This window comes from Dermacentor andersoni, chromosome 9 (assembly GCF_023375885.2).
Source record: "Dermacentor andersoni chromosome 9, qqDerAnde1_hic_scaffold, whole genome shotgun sequence".
Taxonomy (NCBI): domain Eukaryota; kingdom Metazoa; phylum Arthropoda; class Arachnida; order Ixodida; family Ixodidae; genus Dermacentor; species Dermacentor andersoni.
This window is the reverse complement of record NC_092822.1, coordinates 118,564,697-118,586,747: the sequence shown is the minus strand read 5'-3', so window position 1 is coordinate 118,586,747 and position 22,051 is coordinate 118,564,697. Positions and strand designations below refer to the sequence as shown.

Sequence of the window (22,051 nt, the reverse complement as noted above, 5' to 3'; positions counted from 1 at the left end):
AGGGGTGCATACGACAATTTACTCCATTATGCAATCTTTGATGCACTGGAAGATTTAGATGTCGGTGGCCGGCTATATGCATGGATTGTTAGCTACCTCAGTGGCCGCACGGTGTATATGTCGACAAGTGATGGCGACACCGGACAGTACCATATACATCGAGGTGTTCCACAAGGGGGAGTTCTCAGTCCAACTCTTTTCAATGTTGCATTGATTGGCCTTGCATCAGAACTTCCTAGCACGGTGAAGATTAGCACATATGCGGACGACATATGCATATGGGCATCTGGAGCCACCCGTCCCCAAATGCGTGCTAGGCTTCAACGTGCAGTGACAATCACAGCTGAGTATCTTCGCCGTCAAGGCCTCCAACTCTCAACAGAAAAATGTTCCGTGATTACATTCACGCGAAAGCGAATGACCAGGTATCCGATAATTGTTAATGGAGTAGCGATACCTACTGTTACACACCACAGATTCCTTGGCTTAGTCATAGACCGGGGATTATCGTGGTCAAGACACGTCGCCGCACTGAAGTCAAAGCTGAAAAGTTTTGTTTACGTCCTTCGCGTCGTTGCAGGAACAAGATGGGGCCCCTCGGAGTCGTCATTACTCCAATTGTACCAAGCACTATTCGTAGGGTATACACCAGAACACCGTGAATTCAAAGCGCGCCGCCATATTGATGAGCGCCGGTCGCGCCATCTATCCCAAGCGCCGCGAAGTAGCAGGCCTGGGCTGCCACGCCGGGAGATGCGACCCGGCGCGAAAGCGAAACTTGGGCTTTTTAGCTGGGCGGAAGGCGTGTTTGGCGTTTTTTCTAGCCTGTCATTTTAGCTGTCTCGATTCAATCAAACTTCAAGACCTCATGCAAGTCCGCAATGGCCACACTGAGTGATGTGCAGACTGCAGAAGCGAATACATCGGGTAACCACGTAAGCACGTAACCTGTGAAGGATTTTACAGCACTGTGTTGGTGCCACATTTTATTAAAGCACGCAGAACATTGTCCTCTGCACTTTCAGTTTGGTCTTGTTTGTCATGGTCACTACTGGGTTGGCCGCGTTTGGCAACCAACTGGCGAGGTCGTTTGACTGCCTGATTAGCAGACGCCTGCCCTTCACCACCTGCACATTGAAAACAATATATATGTTATAGTAAGAAGGGCTGTAGTTCTTTCCCATGCCATCACTGTTGCGAAGACATAAAGTCCTCTCAAAATGAAATAGAAAATGCACCAGGCCAATTGTATCGTGCAACCCCTTAAGAGTACAACATTAAGAACACAAGCCTACAGTAATCGAACAAGCAGCATGTGATGCTAAACCTGCACTCATTGGAAAATGAGGAACTACAGTACTTATAATGTTCAACTACATGTGCAGTCAAAGCCCATATAACAGGGCGAGCATGACGGATGCAGGTTTTGTACAGTTGCACAAACCATGACAGGGCACATAAAATTACCATCCCTACTTAAAGCTGCATCATCAGGGAAGCCTTTGGTACAAGACAACAGCCGCACCTGCATTCCAAAAAATTAGCCCCACCAACTGCAGCTACCTGGTATCAGACCTGTTTCGCTTGTGCGAGGCCATATCGGATTGTTAGCGCTCCCTTAGAAAACAGTAAAAGAAACTGGTGAGAACGAGCAAAATTTTGTTACAAAATACAACAATAATTAAGCACCTTATTTTCCTCGCCTTATGAACGGAAAAATTTTGCGCTTTGCCCTGCATAACAGCCCGCACGCAGTTTAGAGCTCAGGATGCTCAAATGAATTCGTTACGAATGACACCTGCAACACCAGCTCGTAAAGACAGGCGCGCTGCAAGAACGCCTTCGGCGACGCGCAGTCGTTGTTTACGTTTTTGTCGACGCATGCTACGTGACGAGCAGACTTCGTTTTACTTTCATTAGCAATAACGCTCACCAGCAGGGCAACATACTATCGTTTACAACTTGTCGTTCACGCTTAATGGTCATGCCGTGCAGCAGCTGCAAGTATCGCTAACCGCAAACTCAACTGTTCCGCTTAACCGTCGGGAGCTCTGCCTGAATGAAAACACGAAAAGGCTTGCCTTCTTGTTATAGCCAAGGCGAAGCACCGGCGCGGGATTCTGCTCTGTGGGCTTGTCCAGAAAGTGCTCGGAGCAAACCTGCGTGTTACACATATTACGTTCGTAGGGCGCAAAGTTGAACGTGGCACCAAAATATACACAGATCGAATACTCACTCGTGCATTTTCACTGGGTTGGTAGTTCTTCCTATTCACTGCAGCTATCCACCGGTGGCGCAGCTTGTCATTCTTCGTTGCGGATGGAAATCGGTGCAGGCTGAAAACACCGCACCGGCACGATTCCCTACGTGTATTGTGCTCTTCGCAAACAGCGCTAAGCAACCTGCTCCTTTTCCGCTGGTTATTTTGGCATCCAAACACGACGCAACGATGCCCAGATGACTTCTTGTACTTTGGATTCGCGTGAACGGGCACATTTCCGCACTTTGGAGTCCTAGAGCTAGCGCTAGCCATGTCTGCTGGTCGCCGGCGAACACGCTTTGGCAGCCCAGAACAAAATGGCGCTGGTCGACCGGGCAATCCGGGTGCGAGAGTATGCGTTCGGTTAGCCTGGGTGCGAGGCTAGCGTGTTCTGGTCTATATACGGAACAGCATGCCGGCGCTCTCATGCATGGGACTTACCTGTGTATGCGCGCTGGAGAGCATTCAAGCTCAAGCATTGCGCACATGTTTGGGCCTCCCACGATGCACGTCAACCAATAGAACAATAGCGGAAGCTCGCGCTTGTCCTATTGAGGTATACTTGCTCTGCGAGCCTCTTCGATGTACCTTCGCGTGTTTACCCGACACAGGCACCATCCTCTGTCATCGCTCCCTACCACCCACCCAGGTTCCAGCTTTTCAAGGACTATATCGCGCCATCAGAGTGTTTTGCCGTCCAGATTTTCTCCCGCCTGTATTCCGAGAATACCCCCATGGGTTCTGCCTAAACCTGTCGTTACATTGCAGATCCCTGGAATTACTAAAAGTCATCCGTTGCATCTATTGGCCTCAGGCAACTCACCCTGTTGCACATTTCTGCAGAGTACGGAGATACTGTACACGTGTATACCGATGGCTCTGTCACACCATATGCCTCCACTGCAGCCTTTGTCATTCCACATATGATCATCGCTCGGCGGTTTAAACTAGACCATAGCTCAACATCAACTGCCGCAGAACTTGTTGCTATCCGGGAGGCATTTCGATTTCTCTCCGAGGAGCCTCTTCACGCATGCGCGATATTCTGCGATTGCAAGCCAGCTCTTCAAGCGATTGACTGTGTCCTCAGAGGGGGCCCGTATTATTCTATGGCTACAGAAATTACAGAAAGTCTCGATCACGCAACTAGAAATGGCCACAATGTCACCTTTCAGTGGATACTCTCACACTGTGGCCTGATCGGGAACGAACAGGCAGACGGTGAAGCGAAAACTGCTTTAGATAATGCTTGTGAAGTACGGATTCCGTTCTCACGAACAGACACAAACGCCCAACTTCGTCGCGTAAACCGCAACTCTACGTTGGAACACTGGACCCAACCAGATCGATGACACAAGCGATTACACAAATGGGACCTAGAAATGAAATTTCGTATGCCTCACAAGTTCAAAAGAAGCCACACGAGCATGGTGCACCGGATTCGCCTTGGTGTCGCATTCACCAACCGTTATATAGACATATGATAGGTGCGAGTGATAATAACCCAAACTGTGAATGCTGTGAGGTGCCAGAAACACTTGAACATATATTTTGCGTGCGTCCCGCGTACGCGGAAGAACGACAGCAACTTGTCTCTTCCATTGCGAAGATCCATTAGAGACCGCTATCGGACGAGTTTCTTTTAGGTCCTTGGCCTAATGCAACCAGCGCAGCCCTGGTAACAAGAGCCGCTATAGCTTTTCTCCAAGCCACTGGGCTGGACGCACGGCTTTAGAGATGCCACAACTGTGTGAATTTGTATATACGCATTTCTTCCTTATACCATCATCATTCATCAGCCCTTTCCCTCCCCGTCCCTTTTCCCCAGTGTAGAGTATCAGACCAGATCAAGGGATAGCTCAGGCCGACCTCTCTGCCTTTCTGTAAATAAATTTCTCTCTCTCTCTCTTTCGTGTCTCTGCTTTGTAATTGTGCCTTCGCGCTACATTATGTCTGTAAGCAAACCCCAACTAGCCCAACAAGTCCTTCTACAGAATATGACAAGTGGAGCACCCAATTTATATTTCCTACTGCGTTCAATAGGTAGGATCGCATCTATGATAATTATACTTGTCCAGCTATCTTGAAGCTACGTTTTATTAAAATAATCCTGTGTAGTTCCAAATTGCGCGCACAGTGCGCAGAGATTTGCGAGTGTTTTTCTTTATTAATGCGAAAGCGTCGAATGGCCGAATCAGCGAAAAATCCGGCTTCTATTGTCTGTAGCAGTGAAACTACAGCTAAACTCACACTGCCATTGCCTGCGACGCCACGTCACGAGCGCTCCCCTACGGAGCAGAGCGGGCGGAAGGGAGCACCTGCTGCCACTAGAGCGCACCAGGTGTAGCGTGAGGGATGGAGGCATCGCCGCGACGCCACGTCACCCTCGCCCTCGGCACAAGCGCCCCTTAACGAAGCACCTCCAACACCTCCTAGATAGCAGGCCTTTGCACTCTGCTTTTTGACGTCGTGCTACTTGGACCAAAATTTCCGCTGTCAACACCGGCGTGACGAAAGCGGTGACGTCAAAATCACTGTGACTTACTTGGGAGCATCCCGATTAGATTCTACGGCAGTCGGGCAAAGTAGCATGACGTTATAGATCGAAGTGCACTGGTGGCCAAGCGGGCGAAAGGGAACACCTGCTGATGCACTAGCACGCCAGATGATGCGTGAGGGGACAGGCCATGGCCTACATTTGTTTTTAAATAACGAACGCCGTCTAGACCATGTTGTTCGCACTTATTCTCCAGCTGTCATCCCTCCATCCATTCGTATATCGTCATCAACCGCGTTTCCCATCTTTTGGCACCAGTTCTGTAGATACCATCACTATCATCATCCTATATATATCCACTTCAGGACAAAGGCCTCTGCCGCAGATGTCTCCAGTTACCCCTGTCTTGCGCCAGATCAGCCGTACCCCCATGTTATGCCTCCAGATTTCCAAATTTCATCACAAAACCTAATTCTCTGCTGTTCTCAAACTGCGCATCTCTTCTCTGAGCACCATTTGTGTAACACGAATGCGTCTAAGTCTTAAGTGCGTCTAAAGGCCAAGATTTCGAGTTTGGAAATAGGGATCTGGAGAACCCTCAGTCGATTATGCGGTGCGGTTTGGTCGAAGACATCCGAAAAACATGCTTGTAGAGTCAAGAGTTGGAAGCGCCATTTCGCTGGCCTATTCACCACAAAAAAAAAAAGAAAAGAAAAGAAATGACGGCTCGAGATCAGTCTTTGCTTGAAAAATATAAACAGGCAAGACCGAAAAGGACGTGTGACAAACCTACCGCATTGATAGATGTGCAATGAATTCCTTCGCTTTACAAGCCTTCACAGTTGTATACCTAACTGCTAAGGTATATTGACTTGCGGTGTTGGAAGGGCCTTTCAGGATAGAATTCCATCTACTTCCTTCGGCTGTCCCCCGTTAACCAGTTTCTCGGTGGTACCTATGCCGCAGTCCCGCAATGAACTTCGGCGAGACCAGCGTTCCGAAGAATCCCATTACGCGGGTTGAGTTTTCGAGCAAGCCTGCGACAGCGTTAGCGCATTCAGCGTTTCTTAGGAGCTTTTATTATCATCACCAGTTTGTGCTCTATATAGTTCACCCCGACCACACATCAAGTCGCTGACGGTATGTTTGGACTCCCACTTCCTGCAGATGGCCTCAGTTTAGTGAGGCTCAGGGAGTGCGACATCGCGGCCGCGTCACTGCACAATGCTCGGCTTCTGTGGTTGTACAGTGCAGCTTATCACTGTATGCGCAGACTACTCTTGCATTACTAGTGCATGGAAAGCTCATGTTGTCAGTAATCTCAATGGTGTACTTTAAATAGTTTTAAGGGCTTAGTGGGTGTTCTGCTGTGCTTTGTGCATGATGTGCACCAGTGCGGGGCCCGGCACGTATTTCTTTCACTTATCATTTTCATCTACAGTAGCAAAGTAGTTGTGGCACCATGCAAACTTCTCTAGCTTTATTTCAGAGTCATTCTTTCCTCCTTCCATCTTATTTTTCCTTACTTTTTTATTCCTTCCATCCGTGCTTGCATCTACCCCCCTCTCTCTATCTGAGTTTCCGTGTTTTCAGAGTAGTTTTGGCATAATTAATGCATGGATGTGTTGTTTTGCATATACATGCTGCATTGCTTCTTGTAGGCTGCAGGAAGTATGCAGATGTTTGAAGAAAAACGTAAGATAAAACGTTTTGCATGTATGAATCCAGTGTGTATAGTTGTTTCTTTATGTGCCTATTTCGCCTATACAGACAATATAGTAAGCAAAGGGGCTATAACAAAGTGGGAACAAATGACATAGAAAGCTGAATGAGATAAGTAACATTGGGCAGAATAGCTATTGTGTTGGTGATTCTGCATACGAAAAAAAAAAGAAAACGTAACACGTCATCCTGCAAAGGAATTTCTCGCATTTTTATCCGGAAGCCCGTTTTGCTGCGTTCATGTGTTTGTGTGTTGCCTTGTTAAATGCGCTTGGTAATTGAAAAATTGTCATTTCGTCGCGAATTGCGTGCTCTCAATCATCAGAGACAGTCAGTGGCAAAATACGCGATATGAAACAACACCATATTTTGAAAATTATGAGTTTAGCCAGAAGTTCGCATTTTGTGACGCTCAAGCAAGAAGAGCAAAATTTCTACGCAAGTCCGACAGCCACTCACGCAGAGCTGGCACACATTTGGTGGATGGTCGGGCGACCGCAACTGTTTCATCGGGCTAACCTAACTTATCATGGGGCTCGCGCAAGCACTGCTTAATCTAAGGTTGTATAACAATTCTGGAATGGGAAAGAGCCGCGTTTGCTATTAGAGACAGCCTCGAACCCTGAAGTTTGTCGATTCGTGTAATTTCAGCACAAATGCATCTCCACAGGTGTTCCAGTATTACAACGAACGCTCTTATCACATCAGGTGGTTAGTGACGGTGCAATTTATGGCATGTTCGCCCAGTCATTTCGCAGCGTCGTCAATTTATTCTGATGTCCATTTCCTACAACGAAGCGGTGTTAAAAAAATTTAGTAGCGCTGTTGAAACTTTCTTCGCATTATAGAGCGTGACTGCTGTCACAATGGAGCGTCGATAAACGAGCTCCTGAGCCTCGTACGAGTGCGTGCACAGAACCAGTCGAATGTGCCTTTGGAGGATCGACAACGCCATCCGGACATGTTAGGTTTCTCGACTGCCTCTACAGATGGCGCTGTCATCGCATCGTGCACTCCCGCCTTCTTCCGGTTTCTGCTCGAAAGCGCGCGCTTTCCGTGAACGGCTTCGCACTCGCTGATCAGGCACTGAGGCCTTCGGATACCCTTAAACCCTCAGCGGCTCGCCCTGGGCGCTTTCGCTGAAATTTGCGCTTCGGGCTTCGCTTACCGCGTTTGCGAGTTTTTAGTTTATAAAGTAATTTGAAGCATCAAGTTACTTGCCGCGCACTCAAGCAAGAAATTGCTTGCGGTTATCAGAAGCAATGAAGTTCCAAACTTGCCAATTGGAGTCACTTCTGACTCAAGTTTTTCTCTTACTTGCAACATCATTCACTTCGGGGTGGACTGGGAACAGGCGAAATGGTAAGTGGATGTTGATATTAAGAATATGCTAGTTTTATTTCTTTAGTTTTTGAGCGGTTAGTTCAGCACACGGCTTTGTTTAGGATGGCACGCATTTTGCCAGCGATTCTAGCAAAAGTTGCCGACACTTTAGTTGTGATATGCGGTTGCCGTTCAATTTATGAGCTTTATTTGCACTACTGATATGTTGTCGAATATGATAGAAAACTTCTAGTAGTCTTGATCTGTAGTGGGAGGGTAGGGGGTTATGCAGTGGCTGTTAGATTTATGAATGTTTCATGTGCTCCCATGCGTTTGATACCTTTTGATACCAAATCTTCGTGTCGCACTGCATCAGATACTATATCAAATTTTCTTGTGTTCAGCCTAGCAGAGAAGACGCGCTGTGGTTGTTTCACTTGCGTATTGCTTTATATCACTGCCATATGTTCAATTGGACATGATAAAAAGCTTCCTGTAGTAACCCTATAGCTTTGAAAACAGGCATTCGTTGTTATGTTCTAGGGTGTTTCCTTGGCAACAGTGCCTTTGATCTGTTTTGAAATAACTCTTTTTGTCATCATCATAGTTAAGAAGTTATGAAGCAGTTAGGTTTACCACTGTTTTCTATTGACGCTATGCGTTTGTTCTGCTTTGTTAGCATGATCTTCGTTTCGTGGCCGAAGAGTTGAGATGGTAGGTAGTGTGTTATAGATAGACAGCTCTTAGACATTCTGGTTTCGTTTCCTTGGTTTGCTACACCGCCGATTGTCGATGAAGGCAAACCTTTCAGTCGTAATCGAATTGGGAGCAAAGTAGATAGGCAATATTATACAAAATATAAGGGCTACGTTGTCGCCTGATTGCTTAACAATAATATAACGACTGATTCATTTCCAATTTTGTTTATTATAATGCATGTGTGCTGTGAGCATGTGTAATCTGTGTAGTGTCTAATCATGTGTAGTGTGACGTTTCGCAACTATCTCAGAACATCGAAGCATTCATCCTTGCCCTGTGTGAAAATTTCAAGTTTACTAAACATTCGAGTATTGCTGTCGAACGAGTTGAGCAGTGTTTTGCAGTACTAAAGAAGAAAGCAATAAAGGGAAAATGAGACATCCATCTAGACGTAGCTAAGTGCTACAAAGGAAACCCACGCGGGTTCCTCGAAAGGAAAGCTTCGCAGATGAAGAAAAATTCGTACTGGTCCGGGAATTTTTCTTCAATTTTTCTTCAACTGCGAAGCTTTCCTTTCGAGGAACCCGTGTGGTTTTCCTTTGTAGCACTTAGCTACGTTTAGGTGGATGTCTCATTTCCCCTTTGTTGATTACTTCTCTCCACCTTGCGGGCTTGCGCATAACTATTACGTTAAAGAACAAATCATGCGTTGTATAACTAGGTATGCAGTAACGAGAAGTTAACCTAATTATACACTGACGGGCTTGGCATATTCGTGGTTATCATATTTTGCGCTTTCCGTTAAGCGTGTTTCAGAAAATCAATTTATATGTTAGAAAATAAAGTTACACTTGTTTGAAGTACTGAGTAGTACTGAAGTACTGATAGTAAAGACCTGGAACCCAATCTCGCGCGACTACTTGTTTTTAAGAATTACTTGCGACTTGTTGATCGCCACCGTTTAATCTCGTTTTCACAATCTGCGACCACTTGCCTCGGAAACTTCTCAAGCGAACGAATCGCTGAGTTATCTCTACGCACACTCATTCAGCAAGAGCCGAAACTGAACATTTATAGCTCGTCGTATCATTACTATACTGCTAACATGGCAAGAACAAGAAATAAAAAGAAGAAAAAGTGCACGTAGGTAGACTAAAAAAACTGCATACCTTGCAGCTACAAACTACAGTTTATTCTACAGGAGCATTACGAGCAACACGCTTTCCTCATTCTTGAGAAATTCTTTGCTGCGCCGGTAGGAGGCGACATAACCTCGGCATCTAGCTAGTCCATGCCACGTACGGTTTAACGTCAAGACTAAGGAGTATTTCTTATTCACAAAAAAGCTTCACTCAAACGGTAACTGAAAATTTTATGGGCTTTCCGTGGAGAGTCTTCCGCGATTGTTGACCACCTGTACTTAGGAACGTTTCTGCGATACGCCTAATTGCACATTTAATATCGGTTCCTCTTACTTTAGTGCTTTGCGGTTGTTCTGGCTTTGGCAGTTTCTTTTACTACTGCTAAATTTGGGTAAGTTACAATAGCTGTGTTCTACGTAATGTTGGAAGAGCCCTAAATGGGGTCATATAATTTTTACATAGTGTATGAAGTTGAGAGTACGACGGAAGCCCGTCTGGTCGGAATGATACATACTTAAAAGGAAGAGGTCTGAACACCGACCAAAATTGTTTAAAATAGTTATTTACGTTTTGGCTCCCCCGCAGGAGCCTTGTTCACAATGAAAAAAAATTGGTCGGTGTTCAGACCTCTTCGTTTTAAGTATAAATAGTGTATGAATAAGGCGGATCTTGAAGATGATTCAAAGTATAGAAGTTTTGCCTTTTACGCTACAGAGATCCGATTTTTTTTTCTTCTTCTGTTACTTTTTGCTCTACTTTCCTTGTAGATTAGGAATATGTCGCCTGTAAACACAACACAAAAAGTCCATTACAAGTTTGAGGGCTTTGCTTGAGTCATGTCTCGACGTCAAAGCGCGTCAACCTAAGTTTCTAAGGACAAAGAACAAATATTTGATAGATAAGGGAGAAGTTTCCGACGTTATTAAATTGCATTCCAAGAGCCGCCATATACTTACGCTGTGCGCGCTGGCCCTATCATTTATTACTTATCTCGCCGTCGTACGACAGAGCGTGAATTGACTGCCCGTAACTTAGGTGGACGATGTGTGTTTTGCATCACAAGACAGCTTAGGCAGATGAACGGCATCGTCATGACGTGCCAACATTACCACAACGCTTATTTATTTACTCGCTGATTGCTGTACAAATATTTAGCTATTACTTTTAACTCGAGTGCCACCTTTTCGACGAGATAAGCATGTCGCGCTTTTGATCAGAGCCACAATAAAAGCCCCATGAAGGGTGATTTCATTTGAGTTGGCTGAAAAATAATTACGGCTGGTTCGTAAATGTTGCCCAGTACATTTCTTTACCGATGTCGAAATCGAGGAGAAAGCAGTAAGCGGAATTTTATAGGGAAAATACTAGAAAGCTGTGATAAAACTTCAAAAGAATAATAAGCATTACGGTTCATGTATTGTTTCCGAAAGAGAGAAAAAAAAAACGGTGCGTAAGTGGAACTCAGGCTGTGTACGTGCATTATGCGTAATATATGAGCATTGTCCGCGCTGCCTGACGAATACGTATTTTATTTCAAGCGCGAAAGTAGAGAACCAAGAGTAAGCAAAACGATTTCGTGTGAATTTTTTTTTATTGCCTCCAAACAAAGATTATGCGCTGCGCAATGAAAAAAAAAAAAAGATTTTGGTAAAGGAAAGAACCAGGACGCAAAATGGTCGAATTCACTCTGTGCGGACTCATTATAGGCCTAACGTACGCAGGCTCTGAGGGAACTGAATTCTCGTCTATTGTGTATCCGAAATTGAGGCTTAGCTTCACTTTGAAGTTTTATCGCTTACATTAAAGTTCTTATCAAAGAGCATATATGGGAATGAACGAGGTTTCTCATGTTCACAACTTCCCACTTAGGGATATTTTTTACTTCGTGATGTTCTACGAGATGGTGCCCACCTATTTTCGCTGTCTTTCTTTCTTGCTTTATATCTTGCTTTGTTTTCTGGGAGTCGCTTTTAACTTTGCTCCTTCTCCCTTTAATTTTACCAGTTTTCCCATCCCTTCCGCATAACTTCGTCTGATGCAGCCACTCTGCCTATCAACGTAAGAGGACGGTTTTGTTTTTCTGCGTAGGTGTGCCAGGTAACGTACTCGGGATAGAAAAGTACACAAAAATGTTATCGTCAAGCTTTGGACTTTAACGAAAGAAGGAGTTTAATTAAGGAAGCGAAGCTGGGTTTCTGTACGAAGGATCATGACAATAATAAATTTGGCTTTGATGTCGAAGTATTCTTTCACGATGCTGTGCGCAAATTTTGAGCCGATTACGGGCCCGCGGTGATGGCATAGTGAAGGCACGCGAGCGAAAGAGACAAAAAACGGTTTTTTGTGATAAAAGGCAGCGGGTGCTTTGATGCGTGACGAACCCCTCTCCCCCGCTCTAGATCTAGGCAGTTAGCGTTGCTGAATTTGCTGGCGTATCGTTCGTGCCGAGTAAATGCCGGTGTTGTTTAAGTTTTTTTATTCTTTTTGTGATATCAGCTCAGTGAAACAACTGCGCTTTGCGCTTGCATTGTTTCGTTGCCCCCCCCCTCCCTTTCTTTCTTACTTTTTGCGCAGGGGTTTCAGTCTTAGAAGAAAGTTCGTGCTGTTGTAGAAATGGAGGAGCAGCGTGCCAAAGATATAATTTTGAGTGCTTTTGATACGACTGGCTAGTTGTTGTTCTCCTTGAGAAAAACAAGTTCCATACAAGTCTATAGGTACATCTTTTAGAAACGGCGTAGCAGAAGTGACCGCTTCCGGCATTGCGTGCGTCAAACTTCAATGCTACATTGTGCTACTGTGCTGCATTTTTGTAAGACCTTGAAAAAGAAAACTATACATATATATGTATATATGAACAAATCCGCTTTGAAGAACACAAGCTTACTTCGACGTTTCGGCAAGGAAACATCGAAATAACTTGTGTTCTTCAAAGGGGATTTGCTCCAATATTCATATATTTGCCAGTGCTCGTGTGTGCGTGTATGAGAGAGAGACAGAGAGAGAGAGAGTTACACATAGATACCAGAGCAATCATGTTTGCTTCATGCATCACTGACGCTTTGAATACGCTTGCAAATTATTTTTTTTTCTCAATTGCATCATTCAGTGCATTATAAATCGTGAAAAAAACGTCCCGTAGAAGAGCGTACAAAAGCTTGGCTTGAGACTGGCTTAGACACATTATCAATTAATGTGCCATAATGCTGTTCCTCCTACGCCGTAGATATGGCGAAATAAGCACCAAGAAAATTTCTGTCGAATCGCAAGTCCCTTCGAATTCAGTAAAAGCTTTCTCCCTTAGCGAAAGTTTCGTGACATCGCATACTGGAGGAGTTTGCTTCCTCTCCTTTCGAGCAAGTGCCCCCAAGCGGCTTTTGTACTTGTTGCCTTTGTTCGTGAGTTCCGAGTCGCATGCAATTTCTCATTAATTGCGCGTTAATGGCAGTTAGCAGTTGGGTTAACTTGCAATAGACGCTTTCATTGGGCGAGGAGGAAACGACCAGCCTTTCCTCCTCTCTGGCTTGTGTGAGCCAGAGCACCGTTGCTTGAATGCGTTGCTGTCGCGTGCTGCGAAACGACTTGGAGATGTGTTAGCTCGTTCTCCGTGAGATGCAAGTGATGTCAGTTCATGCGATGCTGCGAACAACCACTGTGTATTCTTTAGGTGCAGAAGTAGCTACAGTACGCGGAAGCTTTTCGTGGCTGCGCAGAAATGCGAGGCCCATGATCGGCCGCGGTGTGTGCATTTGTTCGGAACTATATTGGATGTATATCAATTTTTAACTTGACGAAGAGAACTGGCGTATGTGTATTGCGATCGTGAATTGGAAGATCTTCTCACTTTCGATCTCTTGGTGTGGGCACCAAAACAGAAGAGTGCTTGTGTTCGGCCAACCCAATGCCACCCCAAAATGTCTAAGTGCCAATCGTTATAAAACATTTGCCCCAGTCGCCGGCATCATCCTAACGCACTTCAAGTGTAGTAGGCTTGACATCGCGATACTTTCTCTTCGTTGGTCCTCTGAATGAGGCCGATGACTTTGCTCAACACAACGGGCGTTGCGGTTGGTAAGCCAGCTTGATACGTATAGGCTTTCCGCTTCGGCCTTGCCTTTGTGCCCTGTAAGGCATATTATGTAAAGGGGATTACTAAAGAAGCACCCGACGACTATTTGTGAGGGCACTTAAGGCATTTAAGGCGGAAAGCTGGGCTAGTTGGTGGTTATTCGTATGAGGGGACATCGTACTAGCGCGTAAAAAAGGACATCGACAGGAACATGAAAAAGACACACTGAATGCTAGACATCAACTGGCTTTATTCTCAGGAGGACACAAATATATATGAAAAAAAGACACGTGCTACGCGATCAATCCCTAAAGTGAGGACACTATTTCCGTAAAAGGGGGTGAGTGCGTCGTAGAGACCGGGATGAACAAGTCTGAAAAAAATAATAATAGACGATACAGAAATAAAGATCAGTTTTAATACTCTTCTCACGCGAAGAAGAGAAAACAAACAGAAATACGCTGACTAACGCCAGAATAAGCCTCCCCTCCCCCCTCCAGTGCGTGCTTGGGTCATGCGTTATGGAGAACAAACAGATCTATCCCACAGCATCTACCACTGCATCAGGCACTCTCACACTCTGCAGCCGGTCGCTCTCATCATTAAAGAAGGTGAAAACTGCCTATTATGAAAACGAATATGCTTCAATAGTGGACAAACCTAATCGAGTTTGGAACGTTGTAAATGGCATGATATCCAATGGGAAACCTCGTCTACCTTCCGAGCTACTGATTGATGTAACTTCCTGCTCTGGTGCAACACTCGCTAATACATTTAATGAACACTTTCTTAATGCAGGCGCTTGTCATATCACAGCAGGCGCGTGTCGCCCATCACTTATAGAGCTCTATATGAAAGCTAGTTGCTGTGAGTCTCTATTTCTGACCCCCGCGGCTGAAGAAGTCCGTAGCTATCGTTAATTCCCTTAATAATAAATGTTCACCAGGTAATGACGATATAAGTACGGTACCAGTAAAAGCCGCTATCAGAAGCATTAGTCCACCTTTAACGCATATATGCCGCAGAATGCTCCTGACTGGTATCTTCCCTGATAAGATGAAATCAGCTCGAGTTACAGTAATCTACAAGGGAGGTGACAAAATGACATGAAGAATTATCGTCCTATCTCGATATTGCCACTGTTTTCTAAAATCGCAGAACGTGTGGTATATAAAAGATTACAAAACTTCCTAGATAAAAAAAAATCATATGTAACGAGCAGTATGGATTCCAGGCTGGTAAATCTACGCAGACTGCTCTACTGGACATAAAAGATCGTCTTCTTTCTAACTTCGAACAAAAGCTTTTCACCATCGGAATATTTCTAGACTTTCGCAAAGCTTTTGATTCAGGTAAACACGATATCTTATTACTAAAGCTACAAAAATATGGGATTCGCGGTATTGCACACAAATTGTTGGAAACCTATCTTACAGGACGGAGGCAGTCTGCATGGCTACAGGAGCTTAAATCCGACACAGTTATAATAAAATTCGGTGTACCACAAGGCTCTATCCTCGGCCCTCTACTTTTAATTTTATATATTAATGATATAGTAAATATACACTCAACTTCAAATATGGTCCTCTACGCTGATGACAGCAATGTCTTCTTTTGCGGTCCCAACCTTAGCTTACTTGAATATCGATCGAATACCTGGCTCAATGAACTGCGCACATGGCTTGATGCCAATAAGCTTGAACTAAACATAAAGAAAGCTAAATATGCGCTTTTCCGCGCTAAAAATAAGCCTCTTGATCACAATATCCGACTATATTTTAATAACACAGAAACTGAGCGGGTGAATTCTCATAAGTTCCTAGGAGTTCGTTTCCCCAGTGACTTGGGCTGGACCGACCACGTCAACAGTCTGAGGATACGAATATGAAGATCAATTGGGATAATTCAACGACTTCGTTATCTTCCATTCCATGTAAAAAAAACAGTTATATTTGTTCTCTTATTCATTCTCATATTGTGTATAGTCTCTTAGTGTGGGGAACATGTAATAAAACTGACTCGGATAGGTTGTTCTCTCTACAAAAAAGAGCCTTGCGCGTTTTGGGTAGATATCCTGTTAGTACTAATGACATGTTTAACTCTTGTAAGGTGTTACCGTTTTCCTATGCTACAAACACTACTTAGCCCTCCTAATCTACCAAAAAATAAAACATGACTGCATCTTTTTTCTCGTTCTTATTTGAATAGAGAAATCACACATAACTTGCGCACAATTTCTTTGATTGTTTCTTGGCCTCGCACTAAATACGGCACCCAGACTACAGATCACCAAATAACAATTTTATGCAACACATATCCAACATTAATTGCTTTTGCCCAGGAGTGTGTGGACATTCATCAATTCAAGAAGAAAATGAGCCATTTTCGAACACCCCCGTCTGAAATTTTGTTAGCATACCTGCTGCATTTCATTGTTATTCCTACTGCTCCGTGCGAATGTGTTTTTTCCCCTTCCTACACCACTTACTATCGCTCATTGTAGATGACTTCTTCAGTATTATTTTCTGCCTGACCAGTGCTTATGTTGAATTCCTTTTTCGCTGTGTTTGATGCACCACTGTTCTCACTGATATGTTACTCCACACCATCTGCACCGGCGTGTAATGCGGGTGTCAGGCCTCGTCAGAAGGCATCTTAGTCTCGTTTAGCCTCTCCCCGCGGACACCATGTAATATTGTTGTCCGAAATAAATAGAATAGAAATAGAAATAGAATAGAATATAAATCAGAATACAATGCATGGCGTAGGTACAGCTTGTTTACATAAAACCCGAAGGAAATGCGCGAACAGAATGCGTGTCAATCGTTCTGACAAACAGTTGAGAAATATCGTAACAGATGGCGTTTGCAGACACATGATTTCAAGATACGCACAAAATATGAAATTCGAAAGAATTATCAGGTGACAGCAAAAAACGTCACCGAGTAGGTGCTATGTCACGAATCAAAGACAACAAATGAACACAAAAGCGAAAACTAATGACGTGCTAGTAAAAGGGGGAAATAGTGCCGCAATGGTAAAAAAGAAGGGAAACGGGAGAAGACGTGATGGGCTGTATGGCCAGGCAACTCAATCTTCCGACACGTCCATTCAAACCAGACGCCACGGTATCAAACTATCAAAAGCTGAATGGCAGCCAAAATGAAATCTCCCTTGAACAGTCGCTAGGTTCTGACTTTATCTTGCTCAAATGCGAAGAAACCATATCAATTCAATTTCACTGATTGATAACAAAAGAATTTCTATGCTCCTACGTATGTAGATAGAACTCGAGTTAATTATGCTTCTGCAGAATAATAAACATTCATATTCACTGTATCGAATGCAAAGGGTAAGATAAGCATGGAATTTGACACGCTAGAACATATTATTTTGCACATTTAAATTTTATTCTGGCGTTCCGTGTCACATAGCAACTGGGGGTTTGCGTGAGACATCCGTTGCAAGGAAACTCCTGATAAATTTACATCTTCTGCGCTTTCTTAACGAGCATCGAAACAGCTAACCTTAACTTTTTGTTTGTTTGTGTTCTGTTCCCAACTAGGCAGCCGGAACCTATGTCTCGAGCCCGCAACCTCTCTCTCTGCAACAGTCTGGCATAGCCAATGATTCAGAGTGCCTTGCTATACTTGCCGACCAACTTGTACACCCAGCCACGGTGCCCAATCTCAAGTGAATATTCGTCGATTAGCACTGCCATTTGCCAACGTAGTACCGCCGGCGCGGAACGATGTAGTACTATAAGTGGTGGTTATCTCTAGGGGCCCGGCGCCGTGTGGTGTATCGCTGCGAAGATATACAGAAGACCCTCGTCAAGCTGATGACTTTGCAGGACTTGATTGTTCTTCCACTGCTTGCGGTGTCTACTGGGTTAACGGACATTGCGAGCAGGAGAATAAGAGGACACGGCTTGCCCGTCAAAAACCGAGAAGTCGTTAAAATCACGATTGCTTCTGGCTCATAAGCGTGGCCTGCAACGCCGAAAAAGGACTGGTAAGGATACCCCATGGTGTTGTGGAAACTATAACTAGCGCCAGCTAACGAGGCATCGATCTTCAGAAGTGCTTCGTCGATGAGGAGTTGCGGACGCACTTTCGTTACAGTCGAAACCTCGACTGTTTTAATGAGTCTTAATGGGTGTCACGCGTTCATGAGTTGTGATACGTGGGAATAACACGATGTGTGGGACCGGGCTGGTTGGTAGTCAATAAGTACAGCGGACAGAGGACAAGAACAGAAAGAAGGAATGAACAAACAAAAAATTTATTTATCGTTTCAGCCCTGTTAGCAACTTCGCACAGGGACAGTTCTAATACCATCACGTGTTCGAGTATGCCTTTTTTTACCCTCAATTGGAATTCCGCGCTGACTTCAAATGTGTACTTTCTTTCCTTGTTGCTGTCCTCTGGTCGCAGCTGCGCTGTATTTATAACGAATAACACAGTCGGAGAAATATTCTCTTAGCGGTCAGCAAACCTTTGGCGTACATTGTACAAGCACGGCTAGGTTGTGAGCGTACGGAGAAGCTAGAAATAAAGAAAACGATAAAACTTCTACGCATAGCCTCAGACAAGACATCATTCTGCTGGTGACAGCTTCTATTGAACCGCTTCTTTTTCTCAACGCGAACTGAGAGGCTGTTAAGGGGAAATGAAAGCCTTATGATGGATGTGCACCACCGGAGAAGAGGAAGAAACGAGAAAAATATGAAACGAAGCAATCGGGACACTACCCATCATGGATTTCATACGCGTTTTGAAACTACGATAATACTAACAAACATAATAATCGTAATAACAAAGCCAGCAACCTCAACAATCACAAAAACACAAAATCACAAAAACAAAAGCTTCAAGAACCAAGCCTCAAATATAATGAATGAATGAATGAATGAATAAATATATTTGCTGCCGTACAAGTCACCGAATTTCAGCGTTAGGTCATTCCGCCAAAGATGAAATTGCTACTAAGTGAAGTTCATTTATCGCATTTTTATTGTGTAAATATGTGGGCGCACACTTCGGACTTATAGTTCTCGCAGGCGTTATTGTGGACGTTCATTCATTCAACGCGCGATGATGCGACACGTTGATTCAGCCGCAGAAAGCAGCATAAACGCATTGAAAATAGTACAAGATTCGCTTTTGAGTGCACACGATTCACATGCATACGAAGAGCCATGTTTGAAACCGAGGTCGCTTCTTCACGTGATAAAACTGGGGTGATCCTCTCGCGAAATACACGATACTAATGTAAGCCAAGTTCTGTACTTGTTTCCTTTCACTGGACTTCTTGGTATCTTAACACGGGTTCCAAATCTAAAAATGTCATGTTCCATTCCACTGGACTCCTAAATTAGGTCAGACCTCGACAGATGCACGTGCCGAGTGCAAGAATAAGTGGTGTCTAAAAGATGGTGTTCGTGACGTGTTGACGACTACGCAGTCATTTCCGGCGCATGCAGTTTGCCAAAGCACAGCCTTAATCTCACAGCCAATCGAGCGCACGTCTTAATCGTGCCGAGTGTCATTATCAGGCATGAGTCGCTGGGGCATGTCTCGGAGCAGAAGCACGTTGTGGAAACTTGTACGATGCGCTTGTAAGCTGGCTCTCTAATGGTAAATGGTTAGCCACGCTTTTTTTTTGCGTGTGTATGCTATGAACAGACCCCGCAGCTTTCTCTTATTCAGGGTTCACTCAATCTTGGGTTCCTTCCTGCAGGGTCTCCAAAGTTCGCGTCTTCTCTTTTTTTTTATTCATGTTCTTTTTACGATTTCTGGTTCCCTGCATGCAGCAGCAGAAAAAAAAAACATTACAAACATGAGTTGAGAGTACATGCTTTAGTGTTGCAGAGCATGGTATATCAAGCCTGCATTCAATGGATTCGGATTGGACATGTTTCATTTAAGGCAGGTGCTCATTGGACATGCGTCATTTGTTCCCTTTTATTGCACTTGCATCGACGAGCATCGTGTGTCCAAACAACAAGACGCCGGCGGTGTCTTGTTATTGCGAATTGTTGATGCAATCGAAAGGAGTGCGTTTGTCATACCGCATGATATCCAGACGAAAAGCAGTACACAATGTTCTTGAAGCGTAGGGAAAGCCTGGGAAATGAGGAATGTGATCTTTACATAAAATGCCACTTTCTTCTTGCGTACGTTCCACGATATGCAATAGATTTCTAGTGGCGTGGTGGATATCATGCCTGTTCCTCCATTCTGAATTTGGTGTCATTTTTTTTGGCGCGTTCTAGAGAAAGATAAAGAAAAATAGCACTTATAACATGCGGTTCTCTTTCAAACTTTGGCAGGTGAAATTTCATTTTTTTTGGTTACGTCTAGGCTATATCCGGGGGTGTTATCACGGGTAGCTGTTCTCTTGGCGTATGACGAGAACAAGGTGTTATAGTTATTGATGGAACACAGTTGGTGCGATTTGAGGACAGGACACGGAAAGAATGCACACAGGACAGTCGCTGAAGTTCAACTGAGCTTTACTGCGTAAAAATTACACGAGCAGCAGGTGCTGCGCAGAAACATTAGAGACAATATTGCCACAGCGCACTTTCCCAGCTCGAAATCAGTTCATCCTGTCTCACTTCACTACTGAAAGTCTTGATCAGCGTAAGATTAAAGACACATTTCTACCCACGCTATTCCACATTCTACGCTCTTCATATCCGTTATAACCATGTTCCATCAAACCAGCAACAAACTAACTCATCTATGCCTCTTATACTTAAGTCGTTATCTGTCAGGTAAATATATAATTTTTCTATTTAGCCGCTCGAAAATTGCCCTTCACATTAAATACAATAAGCATGTTTTAAAACACCAATATTAAGCTGGAGAAGGCACGGCCTCACATAAATAATGAAGCTGGTTGAAACAACGAGAAAATATTGCGCGCACTTTTCTGACAAAGAAAACATGTGCCCATGTTTTCTTATACTATGAATTATGCAAATTCTGTTGGCTTGTAAGCATCAACTGGCGTTTGACAACATAAAAATTTTTGTCATCGGCTTGATTCTTCACTTTTCGGAACTCTTCCTTATGTAGTGTTCGCTGGTTCCTGTTTGTTCTCCTCTGTTCACCTCGGAGGGTTCATAATGAGAGCTGTGTTCTTTCTTTCTTTTTGGTGGAGGGGGAGCTGGCTGAGTTGCCCTTTTTGGAACGTCTACCTAATTGCCGTCGTTAAATTTTGACTGCTTTCTTCATTTTAAATATGCCACCAATTCTAGGCGCTACGTCTTCTGGCGTTCAGCTTTCGTTCTTCTAATCTATCAACGATTTTCGTTATGTTCTTCTCCCCCGAAGCGCTCGCGAAACTGTGTCATCATCATAATTTAAAACACAGAAAGGCCTTGCTGCAGCCTCCTTAGTGTGTTTAAGAAGATGCTCTCAATGTTGCAGAATCTTCTTTCCCTTTGAAGTCAACAACGCTTCAATTGCATGTTTGTGTTGCACTGCCGTGGAGGAATTAAAACGCTCACTACCGAAGACCTTGCTTATCCTTAGGGCATAGGCATCGAATGTTAGCGTTTTTTCCAAGTACTCTGGTCTTCAAAGGGTCCCGAAGTTCAAAACTTTAATTTTCCTCTACTGTGTATTTTTTGGCGGTCCGGAGCATGTGAAGCTTAGATGCTGTTCTCAAAAATTTTCCTGTTAAGCGAGAAATTGGAAACCACGCTTTTCTTTCTTTCCTTTCTTTTCTGTCATACACTGGCCCGCAGTTTCACCTCTAGGATTTGTTCCTGTTTACTTTCTTCCATCCCGAACTGCAAGGTTCCCGATTTTATTTCTTTTTTCTTGTCCCATTTTTCTGATGATCTCTGGTCTTTGCCTTGAACAGCAGAAAAGAAAACAATACAAACATTCTATCCCAAGATTCTTGGTGCATTCTTGGTATTTGCAAACTGAAAGCCTGTAGAGTCCACTGTCCTTGAGCTAAACGAGGAGAGGCCTCCTCGACGTGCGAAGACTCTTCAACGACGAGGCACAGTGATTGGAATCGTCGACTTGGCCTATCTGTTCGCCGGGACAGCCGGACTGCTTTACTGAAAAGAAAAATAAATACGCTATTTACCCTCCTTCATTCGACCTTTAGGCCGCAACATTTTTGTCACTTCTGAAGGACCGTGCTGATATTTGCGGGCTTCCTGTGTCGCAACATCTTGCTACGTCAGGGAGAAGAAGCTTGAAAATGGCCATGATAGCTCGTAGTTAGTAGGAACACTGTCAGGAAGTTTGCCTCCCCTTTTCTCCGAGGTGAATTCGACGGAATGTATAAACATTAGAAGACGAGACAGTCTTAAT

At 44.2% G+C, this 22,051-nt stretch overlaps 1 protein-coding gene and 1 long non-coding RNA gene across 2 annotated transcripts in view; one reads left to right on the top strand and one right to left on the bottom strand.

Moving 5' to 3' along the window:
* Window positions 1–953: 953 nt before the first annotated feature.
* LOC129384429 (uncharacterized) lies at window positions 954–2,617 on the bottom strand. Its single transcript, XR_011890212.1, has 2 exons — window positions 2,082–2,617; window positions 954–1,127 (listed from the first exon to the last, which is right to left on the bottom strand). It is a non-coding gene; the product is annotated as an uncharacterized lncRNA (long non-coding RNA).
* A 4,948-nt stretch (window positions 2,618–7,565) lies between these two features.
* Window positions 7,566–22,051, top strand: part of LOC126529572 (hemicentin-1-like) — a 117,576-nt gene continuing 103,090 nt past the window's right edge. The window contains exon 1 of the mRNA XM_055069915.2: window positions 7,566–7,841. Coding sequence (XP_054925890.1) covers window positions 7,742–7,841 — 100 coding nt within the window. The 5' untranslated portion in view covers window positions 7,566–7,741. The remainder of the gene's footprint in view (window positions 7,842–22,051) is intronic.